Below are 12,784 nucleotides of genomic sequence, written 5' to 3'. Positions count from 1 at the left end.
AGAAATGAATGGAAGGAGGGTAATTATTATGGGTGATTTCAATTATGGTAACATTGACTGGAAAGAGGAGAGGGCACATGGGAGGAAGGAATTGGATTTTATGCAGTTATTAAGGGACAACTATCTACGGCAACATGTATTGGAAAATACCAGGGGGCAGAGAGTGCTGGACCTAGTAATTGCAACTGAGAATGTAGCTGTAAAGAACATGACCATGTTGCCACCAATTGGTGAGAGTGACCATAAGGTCATGACTTGGGAGGTGGCTAAAGGAGTCGAATTTACAATTAAGACAGGGTATATGTGGAATTACCGGGCTGGTAAGTATGACAAGCTTAGGTGTGTGCTTGGCTCAATGCCATGGCATGTAAAACTGCAAGGGCTGGATGTTGATGGTGCATGGGAGGTGGTTAAGAACTGTTTGCAGGAGGCAATGGTTGACTGTATACCAAGAGTCCGAATAATAAATCAGGTAGGGGTTAAATGGATGAATAACACTATTAAGCTTGAGCTGCAAAAAAAGAAACAATTGTGGAGGGAATTTAAGGAGAAGGGTGACCATCAGGTGCATGAACAGTATAAAGCTCAGGCCAGGATGGTAACAAGGGTGGTAAGAAAAGCAAAGGCAGATTACGAAAGGAAATTGGCCATGCAGGCTAAAGAGAATCCCAAACAGTTTTTTCAATATGTTGCAAGTAAAAGGAAAAATGTTCATGGTAGAATGATCTTAAAAAATGCTGAGGGTAGGGAGGTAACTGAATCAGTCGATGTTGTGGAATTACTGAGCGAGCACTTTGCAAGAGTATATCATCCAGGTGGTGGCTTTGCGGAAATGGAGGAACCAACAGCTTATACTGGAATTGTGATGAATGAGGTAGAGGTAACTAGTCTATTACAGAACCTCAATGTCAATACATCTGTGGGATTGGATGGTATACCAGCTCGTGTCGTACGTGAAGCGGCCAAAGAATTGTCAGTGCCCTTGACCATTATGTTTAATTTGAGCCTCAGGACTGGGTCAGTCCCAAGGGGGTGGAAAGAGGGGAAAATAGTTCCACTGCACAAAGGTGGTTCCAAGGCTGCTGTTGAAAATTACCGGCCAATCAGCATAACAGGAATCATTATCAAGGTCTTAGAGAAAATAGTCAAGAGGAAAATACAAGATTGGATAGAAGAAAATGGGATACTGTATCGGGGACAGCATGGTTTTGTGAAGGGTAGGTCATGCCTCAGTAACTTGCTCACGTATTATAACACAGTGACGGCTGAACTGGATAAGGGTAATGGGTTTACAGTGATTCTGCTGGACCTTGCTAAGGCCTTTGACAGGATACCACATGGAATTCTAATCAGTAAATTGCAGCATATGGGAATGGACATAGGGTTGGTGAGATGGATAGGAGGGTGGTTGACGGAGAGATATCAGAGAGTGGTTTACTCAGGAGTAGAGTCCACAAGACGGCCTGTGACTAGTGGTGTACCACAAGGATCTGTTCTTGGACCACTGCTGTTTAATTTGTTCATAAATGATATAGGAAAGGATCTGAGAGGAACAGTTCATTTGTTTGCGGATGATGCGAAGTTGGGTAGGGCAATAGTGAATGCAGATGACGTCAAAATTTTGCAGGATGATTTGGATAGATTGGAGGTCTGGGCTAGGGAGAATGGATGTCAATTTAATGTGGCAAAATGTAAGGTTATGCATTTTGGGGTGAAAAGATGGGAGGCAGTTTACTGCATTGGTGGAACCGTGCTCCAGGAAATTGATGAGGCACGAGATTTAGGAGTGTTGGTGGATAAGGAATTGAAATTTAGGGGACACATTGCAAAAGTGGCCAAATCAGCTCATCAAATCACTTGGTTGTTGAAGAATACGTTGACAAGCAGAGACAAGCAGGTTATTGTTCCTCTGTATCGAGCCTTGATAAGGCCTCATCTCGACTACTGTGCTCAGATTTGGTCACCTAGGTTTCTTCTTGATGGGGAGGAGGTGGAGAGGATCCAGAGGCGAGTGACCAAGATGATAGCAGGTCTGTGGAATGAACCGTATGAGAACAGGTTGAGGATTTGTGGGTTGCAAAAATTGGTTGATAGGCGGAGGAGGGGAGATATGATTGAGACATTCAAATTACTGAAGGGTTTCTATAAAATTAATTCAGAAGATATTTTTGAGAACAGGGCTGGTTGTGGGAGGACTAGGGGACATCCATGGAAACTGGGCAAAAGTGTGGTTAGTAAAGGTGTTAGAGCTGGGTTCTTTACTTTTAGAGTAGTGAATGAGTGGAATGCGCTCCCTGAGTCTGTGGTGGATGCTGTGACAGTGAATGAGTTTAAGGCGAGGTATGATAGATACTGTATGAATGTCGAATAGTTGTGATGAAAATGATTTGGGGCCTCCCTCGATGAGTCTAATGACTCCCTGGAGTTGCCCGTAATAATAATAATAATAATAATAATAATAATAATATAGAGATATTAACCATCGAGATCAGTCCTGCACAATCACATTGGTATATAAGCCACCTAATGAAGATTTCGTCTTCAAAGAACCTGCCAACTTTAACGCCCAGAAGGTTAAAATAATTCTCGGAGACTTTAATTGTCAGAGTTTAACATGGGGCTACAAAATGACTGACAGGAATGGTGCTGAGCTGGAAAATTGGGCTGAGAGAGAAGGACTGAAGTTTATCCATGATCCCAAGTTAAGACCATCATTCAATAGTGGAAGGTGGAGAAGAGGATATAATCCAGATAACATCTTTATCAATGAACAAGTAGCCGTGCAAGCAATGAAGATAGTAGAAGAGCCGATACCAAGAACTCAGCACAGACCTGTTACTTGTGAAGTCAGAGCCGTTATCAATCCAGAGATAGTACCTTTTAAGCGATGGTTTAATTTATAAAAAGCAAGATGGGATGGATTTGCGAAGGAACTCGATCAGACAGTACACACTCTTGAAGCGGATCCAAGTAACTATGAAGAGTTCGTGAATACCATCAAAATAGTATCTCAGCAGCACATACCACGAGGGTGCAGAACTCAATATATCTCTGGGCTTAATGAAAACCAGATGGAACTAAAAGAATATAAAATCAGATATGACAAGGATCCTTTCACTGTAGACACAATTGAGGCAGGCGAAAAACTGAAGGACAAACTCACGGATGGTAGAAAGAGGAGATGGATGAAGCTGCTGCAGGATCTGGATATGAAACAGAACAGCAGATGAGCATGGAAACTGGTGAAGAATTTAAGCAACGATCCAACTAAAACTCCAGTTTACATTAGCCTCTCCATTCTCTGAAGAAGAACTAAGAAAAGCTATATGTCACCTGAAAGAGAATAGAGCTGCTGGCCCGGACAACATTCGGACAGAACAGATAAAGCTTTTCGGTCCGGTAACCATCCAATGGCTGGTGAAACTGATGAACAGGTGTGTGGAATCTCTTCAGTTGCCCAAATTATGGAGGAAAGCTCAAGTGGTAGCTTTACTAAAACCTGGAAAGGAACCTACAGAGTCGAAGAATTTTCACCCTGTTTCTCTCCTCTGCCACTTGTATAAAGTTTTTGAACGAATGATTCTGGAAAGAATAGCAGCAAACATTGACGAGAAACTTATACCTGAGCAAGCCGGTTTCCGTCCCGGAAAGTCCTGCTGTGGCCAAATTCTGAATCTCACGCAGCACATCGAAGATGGTTACGAGAAGAAGCTTGTGACTGGAGCAGCTTTTTATCGATCTTTCAGCAGCATATGACACTGTTAATCACAAGAAACTGTTGGTCAAGCTGTACCAAATAACGAAAGATTTTCACCTCATGAATGTAGTTAAAACCATGCTCCAGAATCGATGATTCTACGTAACTTTGCAAGGAAAGAAGAGCAGATGGAGAAATCAGAAGAATGGTTAGGGGTTAGGGGTTTATCTATGCTGACGACACAGTTATATGCAGTCAAGCAAGGAGGTTTGAAGAAGTTGATAGAAGCCTTAGAAATACTCTCCAATTACTATGAGATCAATTGCCTGAAGCCTAACCCAAACAAGACTCAGGTATGCACTTTCCATCTGCGCAACAGGGAAGCAAAACGGCAGTTAAACGTTGTCTGGAGAGGAAAACGCCTCGAACACTGCAGTAATCCCAAATATCTTGGAGTTAAGCTGGATCGTTCATATAAGGTACATTGCCAGGAACTAAAAGGAAAAATCTATGCAAGAAATAACATCATAAGAAAAATGACTGGCACGATGTGGGGAGCTCAACCAGAGGTACTTCGTTCGACGGCTTTGGCATTGTGTTTTGCTGCAGGGGAGTATGCTGCCCCAGTGTGGGTGGCATCTGCCCATGCGAAACACGTGGATGTGGCTTTAAATGATACCATTAGGATCATAACCGGATGCCTAAGGCATAGCATTTCAAGTGGCCGGTGAGATGGAGGAAAAAAAGCAGATGACAGACGAAAGACATCCAATGTACGGCCATATCATCACATCTTCTCGACTCAAATCTAGGCATAGTTTTATGTAAAGAACTAAACCATTGATTCATAAACCTGAGGAGCGACGCCTTGTTCTATGGAGGGAATCGGTTCAACTTCAAGAAACCCCCATAATTAAGGAAGAGTTAACCAAGGGATATCACCTACCCTATAGCACCTGGAGGACTCTGAACCGTCTTACAGTGTCCAGATGCAGAAGTAACCTGATGAAATGGGGTTATGCAGATGATGACAGCTGACTGTGGAGACGCCCAAACTGACGAACATCTTTTATGTTGCCCAAATCTAATCGACGTGTGCTCCACGGATGACATTCTAATGGTCAATGACAAGGTGATACAAGCCACTGTTTTTTGGATGGAGAGGACATGATTGGTGTTCCGGACTCAGAAAGTAAGTAAGTATAATGAAAAAATCTTCAGCAAGACTGTTAAATGGCCTTGCTGCAAATTTTTAGACCTATGCTACTGTAATGTTAAATATCACAGCAGTCCAGGTCTATTCACCTACTTCAGAAAGTATTGAAGAAGAAATAGTGTTATTCTATAGCAACTTCGAAATAATCTTGAAATCAGTACCAAAGAAAGCTATACTAATCACTGGAGGAGAGAATGCCAAGATTGAAATAAACAATGGGGGATGGGGAAGAATAATGTGCAAATATGGATATAGAGAAAGCAATGAAAGAGAAGAAAGAATGCTTGAGTTTGCCTTGAAGAATGACATGGCAATTTGTAACACAAAATTCTAGAAATAAAGACTGCAGGAAATGGACACGGTGGTCACCTGATGAATGGATGAATGAAGAGTATGCTAGAAATGATACTCATAAGCAAGAGATGGGCAACATTCAGTAGTTCAGGAATGTTAAACATTTCAAGGAGGAAGCATGGAATTGGATCATAACATAACTTTGGACTTGTGATGGACTTGGGAAGAAACAAAGACAAGGATATTTGGTGAGAAGAACATGAAACAAAAGATACAAGTGGATGGAATTGATATAGAAAATTTAGAACAATTCACATATTTGGGAAGTAAAATGACATAATATTCGGACTGTAAAAAAGAAATAAAAGGTCACAGTGTATTGTATGGATCTGAAACATGGGTAATAAATACGGAATCAAGAAAAAAAATTTTGGCATTTGAAAGAACTTGTTACAGGAAGAGTCTAAGAATAGGATGGGTACAGAAAATCACAAATGGAGAGCTCTAGCAGAAGATACAACAAACGAGAATCTAATGCAGAAGATTATAAAATGGAAGCTGCAATTATTTGGACACATCTGCAGAATAAGTGAGAACCAGAAGATAAAGATTCATGTTTGGTATTATGGATGATGTAAACAGAAGAGGTAGACCATACAGAGAATGGATAGATGACATCAAGGACTGGTGTAGAATGGATGTACAGAAACTGCGACATTGTGCACTGGACAAAGAAAGATGGAAGAAGATAGTAAAGGAGGCATCGGACACCAACAGGCAGTGAGCCCATGGTTCGTGATGATGATGAGGAATATCACGTTGAAACTCAAGCAACAAGTGAAACGGTTTCAGAGTGAGAAAGACATATAGTTAAAACATAAGGTCAATGAACAATGAAATTGCCAGGAAAGTGTACAGAAAGTGCTCAAGGAAGAAATGAAATCCATTACAGCAAAGCAAGATGATAGAAACAATAAAGTGGTCTCTGCCATTAAGAGAGCAGTGGAAGAAGCAGCCTCAGAGACAGAAGCCAAAGAAGATGTGGATCTCACAGGAAACATTAAAGCAAATTCAAGAAAAACGGGCATTAAAGATCAGGGAGAGAGATTTTTGTGAAAATGGAAGAATGGTATAAACCAAAATGCAATGAAGTGAAGATGTCAGTTACAAGAGACAAATTAAAATGGTCAGAGGTAAAGTGTGAGGATATCAACAAATAAATACCATGGTGAATAGAGAACAAGAGAAGTATACAAGATGATCAGAAATATCAAGAATACGGAAGAAATAAGAAGGATGTTGAGGTCCAAAAGAGGTTAACTAATGAATGGGCATTTCCATGGCATTCGAAGACTCATCGCAGTAGACCGAAACTATCCACACAATCTCTCATACCAATTCTTGAAATATTAATAGATAAAACACTCACAACTGACTCTGGCAATCCATTCTGCTCATTTACGACAATCCAAGCAAAAAATCTAGTCCTTACATTCCTAACCACACCTTTCTTCAACTTTCAGTAATCACCCCCTTTGTTCTGGCTCCCTCCTACCAAGTGCTGAAATGTTTCCTGTGCATCTATCCTATAAAATCCCTTAAGCAACTTAAATGTTTCTATCACATCACCTCTTTTTATCCTATCAACCAACTTCTGCAATCCACACACACCTTCAATTCATCCTCATAGGACATATTCTACAGGTCACTCACCATCTTAGTCACTTGCCACTGAATCCTCTCCACTGCTTCCACATCCACAAGAAACCCAGGGGACCACACTTGAGCACAGTAATCAAAATATGGATGTAACAAGGCCTATAAAGAGGAATAACAACTTCCTTATATCTACTTGTTAATGTGCTCAATAGCCAAATAATCTTATAGGGTACTTTAGCAGTATATTCCTGTAAAATTTAACTCTGTCAACCACTACCACCCCTAAATCTCTAGCTTCATCTCTTTCCTGGAGTACAGTGCCATCAATGTGATGCACAGCCTGTACTCTATTTACCCCAAAGTGCATAACTTTACATTTCTCTACATTAAACACAGAGGGAGAAACAGATATACTGAGAGAAAAGATTATTAGGGTAGTAAAACATTTGAAAATCATAAGGGCTCTGGGAATGATGAGATCACTGAAAGATGCTGAAACATGGTGGTTAGATGATCACAGAAGAACTATATCTGTTGCATAATGTGGCATGAGATGAAGGCAGAGTGCCAAAAATGCACAAGATCAATCCTAATAACCATTCACAAAAAAAGGAAGCAAAATGGACTGCAAAAACATTTGCTCTAATGAGTCCTATGCAAAAATACTTATGACAATATTAACAGAAAGAATAAGGAAACTAATGAAAGAAAATCTGGAAGAAGAGACAGAAGTACTGCACAATAAATATTAATGTTAAAATTAATTGTGGAGAAAGCTGTATGTAAAAATATTCATGCCTACTTTGTTGATTTCAGAAAGCTTTCAACAATATAGATCAGAAAATGGCATGGGCTGTACTCAAATCATATGGAGTACACAGGAATCTGATATGTCTATTGCAGAACACTGATTACAATACAGAGGTTGCTGTGAGAAATTGAGGAGCAATAGGAAGATTATTATTCTAATGGTTAATGGAGATGAGCTGGAAGAAGTCAGAAACTTCACATACTTAGGATGCAACATGACAAAATTAGACTGTAAAATGAGAAGATCTCAGATAACAAAAGTGAAAGTAAATCTACAGGCAATGGATGAGATATGGAAAAGTAAATCAGTGAGCCCTCCCACAAAGCCGAGGCTGCTGGGAACATGCATATTCATGAGTACTATGGTGGCGAGACATAGGTAATGGTCAAAACTCTGCGAGATGAATATTGACTTTTGACAGAATATGTTATAAAAAAAAATTCTACAAATTAGATATATGCAAAAGGTAACAAATGAAGAACTACACAGAAAAGTAAACTGCAGAATATAATCTGAAGGAAATTAAAGCTTTCTTTGACATATCTGCAAGATGGATAGCAGTAGAAAGATCAAAACTTTGATTCTCTTGGTACAACTGATGGTAACAAAAGAAGATAACCACAAGTGGGTAGATGATATGAAGAAGCGGTGTAGAAAGAGTTTGCAGGATTTGAGTTTTTTGTCACCTGACAATGGGCAGAGAGAAAATAGCAAAGAATGATGAAACATGCATCAGACACCAACAGGCATTGGACTCATGGCCACTGATAACGATGATAGCATACTTATTTACTAAACAAAAAAAAAAAAGAAGTATCGTAAATAAATTAGTCATGAGCTACCTACTGCAATTTTCTGCTGTAGAATGTGGAGAGAAGTTAAAAGATTCATCTTGATTGATCATCCTTTTTTGATGTATATCTAAAACATTAAGAAAGAATTAATGATTTTCATAAAAAAATTGATACAGCTATTAATAGAAATAAATTTACACACACACACACACACACACACACACACACACACACACACACACACACACACACACACACACACACACACAGTGTCCCATAATTCTTAGTGCAGCTTTGATCTTTAACTGCTTCAAAAGTATCACAGTTACAGAGTTGCAATAAATAACATTTGAAAGAATAACTATTAGAATTTTTGATACATGAATATTATTATTTCATTACATTTTTTTATTTTTTTAGACTGGTATGATTGAAGATGGCAAATGTTGAAGAAAAAGTCAACTGCATCCTGTGGCTTGCTGAACTCAAGTCCATAACAGCAGTAAGAAGAAAATTCTATGTCCATTATAACAAGGAGGTAACCCAAAGAAATTTAATTAATAACGGATGAAAAAAATTCAAATAAATTGAATCAATTCATGACAAACCCAGATTTACTTCTCTTGATGAACGCCTCCCTGAGGTGTTCATGACAAACCCAGATTTACTTCTCTTGATGAACGCCTCCCTGAGGTGTTCATCAAGGGAAGTGAATGTGGTCAAAATCGAAAGGGCATTTGATAAGAGTCCTAAGAAATCAGTGCGCTATGCTGAGTTAGATGTACCAAAAACCACAGTACACAGAATTCTAACCAGACAACTCTATAAACATGCTTACATAATTACGACTGTTCAAATGCTACAAGAAGAGGATTATCATGCCAGGTTGGATTTCTGTCAACTGATGAAGACACAAATGAAAAATGACACAATGTTACTGACATATTGACCTTTTCAGATGAAGCAACATTCCACATAAGTGGGAAAGTTAACTATCACAATTGCTGCATACAGAAGCCTCAGGAAATGTGACAACACGAAAGAAACTCGCCAAAAGTTAATGTGTGGTGCGCGGTTAACAGGTGTTGCATTATAGGGCCATTCTTTTTAGATGAGCCCACTGTCAAGGATGAATCTTAATTAGCAGTGCTTCAAAATTTTTTTTATTCCTGAATTAAAGAGATTAAATCTTATGAATAAAATCATTTTCCAATGGCATGGAGCACCCTGTCACTATGCAACACAAGTATGAAAGTTTCTGGATGACACTTTCGTGGACAGGTGGATCGGCAGAGGAGGTGCTCTTGCATAGCCACCTTGGTCGCTGACCTGACTCCGTAAGACTTTTTCTTATGGGGTCATATCAAAACAGTCGTGTATGCTTCAAAACCTGCTTCTCTTGATGACCTTAAGACTAAAATTACAAATGCAAGCAATGCAGTCACTGCTAAGAAACTACTAAATTTTCTGGAACTTCAAAAATCACCTAGTTACATGCATTTCACAAGATGACTGTCATGTTAAGCACTAATAAGAAACAAATCATTGTAGATAAAACTTAATTACATACTCTTTAAGCTATTATATACTATAAATCTGTAACTTTTATAATGCTAGACCTATTAAAGTTTAATACTGCACTAAGAATTATGAGACACCCTGTATATAAAATTATAAATTTGAATAAAAATATTTAAATATATAAATACTATACAGTATTTTAGACAATAATATATTGCATTAGGGTGAAGGACCATGACAGGGCGGTAGTTGTCTGCCATACTCTTTTCATCAGATGCCATTCAAAATCATTGATAGTTTAGGCCATTATCTATAATTCACTAAGGATAGAGATCGACTCGACTGCCTCTCAGTTTTCAAAAAGTTAGACTGGGTTAAAAATACTCTTGCCTACTTACCTTTGGGAAATAGAGGTGTTAGCAAATTTAGCAGAAAAGCTATAAACTATATTCATGAATGCATATTATACGTACAATATACTTTTTGTTTTTAGACTGCAATTAATTATTTTGCAGGATTTATTTCATAATTTCAGAATGTTATTGTTATTATGCTGTCATTATGTGACACCTTCAGGGAATCTAAGAACTCATTGCAGGAGGCCACTACTCCAATATACAGATCTAACCATTTCACCTACTTAATCCTCCAACTACTACTACCACCACAATACCACTACTATCAACACACAATGCCACCTATCACCACCAACAGTATTTTTTTTTTGTCTGTAAATTGTGTGTTTCTCATGGCCAATTTGCCCTGTGTGTGAGATAAATATCCTGAGTTTCTTGGAATAAAAACTCTGCTACCACTGTATGAAATCAGCTAATTCACCTTCAATTGATAAGCAATCAATCAATTAAAAATAGGTTAAGTAATCAATCCGGTTCTCATTCTTGGAAAACAAAGGCTGAAAATATGAAATGGAATAAGGAATGAATAAATGATGGAAGCATTCACTTCAATAAGTGTGGTGGTGGTCTCACATCAGGCAATGAAATTCATCTCCCACTTAAAATTTCATTGCCTGGTGTGAGACTACCACCACCACACTTATTGAAGGCCTGAATTGGCTTGAAACAGTTCCATCTCTGGTCTCCAGAGCATGGTTCCCAGACTATATTATTATTATTCAGGCCTCATTGGAGTCAAAAGACTCATCACGGGAGGTCCTTCCTAAGAAACCCAAAGTCTATCAAGACTCATCGTGGGAGGTCCCTCCTAGGAAACACAAAGTCTATCGTACCACTCCTTAAACTCGTTGACTGTTCTCGCTCTTACCACTCTATCAGGCAATGCATTCAACCACTCTCCATGCAAAGAAACCACTCCTCACTCTCTTGCTCACAGTTTCCTTTCGTAACTTCCAGGGATGGCCCCTTGTCATCACTCCTTCCAGCTGTTCAACCGAGCGAAAGAACTCCCCAGTGTCAACCGTGTAACCACCTCTCAACAGTTTAGAAGTCTCAATCATATCACTTCTCCTTCTTCTATCCACCAAACTCTGCACTCCACATTCCCTCAACCGAACCTCATAACTAACATTGTGCAGTCCTGAAACCATCTTTATATCCTTTCCACAGTTAATTTATACCCTTCAAATCCTGGGGACCAAATCTGAGAATAATAGTCTAAGTGTGGTCTGATCAGAATCTTATACAACGGAATGATAACTCTTATCTATGCAGGTCAGTGTCCTTCTCATTATTGTGGCAATCCTCTGTGTTACCTTCACCACCTTTGCAATATATCCTCTAAATTTCAGGATTCTATCAATCATCAACCCCAGATCTCGTCTCCCCTACTTCCTCCAGAATAGCTCCTCCCATAAAGTATGCAGTGTCCCATCGATGTGTCCGAAACCTCAAGACCATACATTTCGCTGCATTAAACCGACACCCCCATTCATTTGCCGATCTATCTAGCTTATACAAATCCTCTTGCAGGGCTACCACATCTGCACTATTATTAATAATTCTTCCTAGCTTCACGTCATCTGCAAACAACTGAATATCCCCTCGCAATCCACTGACAATGTCACTGATATAAAGGTTAAACAATATAGGTCCCAGTACTTATTCCTGTGGGAACCCACTTGTAACCCTCTGCCTCTTTGAAATTGCCCCACCATACACAACTCTCTGATACCTATCGGATAGCCAATCATGAATCCAGTTGACCAATCTGACATCCAGACCCATGTGCTGCAATTTAAATATCAGCTTATCATGTGGCACCCTGTCAAATGCCTTCACTAAGTCCAAGAAAATGGCAGTATATGCATTTCCCTCATCTACTGCTCTTGTAAATTTATTATAAAAGGCTAGCATATTACTAAAACAAGAGCGCCCCTTGAAAAATCCATGTTGACTCTCACAGATAACATTACCCTCATCTGCTCAATGCTGTATACGGTCCATCACTAATTTCTCCAAGATCTTAACAACTACTGATGACACACAAACTGGCATATAATTAGACACTTCCAGTCTGCTACCGCCCTTATGCAATGGCACTATCTTACGTTCCTTCCATTCCTTGGGAACCTTTCCTATAGCCAGACTTTCATTGAAAAGCCAGGTCAAAGGTGCTGTCAGTTCCTTAGCACATTCTCTCAAAACTCGTGGTGAAATAGCAGCCAGTCCCACAGCTTTACTGACATCCAGAGTACTCAGTATTTGGAACACACTCTCCTCCTGTACCTCTAAACCTCAAACCTGTCCAATCCCTCTAGCATTAAAACTGATTCCTCCAGGATGAAATACTCCAATAAAGTGTTCATTGAACAA

At 39.3% G+C, this 12,784-nt stretch overlaps 1 protein-coding gene across 1 annotated transcript in view; it reads right to left on the bottom strand.

Moving 5' to 3' along the window:
- LOC150095526 (inactive DNA (cytosine-5)-methyltransferase DNMT3L-like) overlaps positions 1–12,784 on the bottom strand; it is a 361,976-nt gene that overhangs the window by 334,521 nt on the left and 14,671 nt on the right. The window contains exon 3 of the mRNA XM_090410700.1: positions 8,524–8,598. Within this exon, the coding sequence (XP_090266826.1) occupies positions 8,524–8,598 (75 nt within the window). The remainder of the gene's footprint in view (positions 1–8,523; positions 8,599–12,784) is intronic.

The sequence above is a fragment of the Typopeltis vanoorti genome, chromosome 20 (assembly GCF_054136105.1).
Source record: "Typopeltis vanoorti isolate ZY-2024b chromosome 20, IOZ_Tvanoo_1.0, whole genome shotgun sequence".
NCBI classification, from domain to species: Eukaryota; Metazoa; Arthropoda; class Arachnida; order Uropygi; family Thelyphonidae; genus Typopeltis; species Typopeltis vanoorti.
Note: the sequence above shows the minus strand (reverse complement) of the source record. Positions and strands in the feature narration are given on the sequence as shown.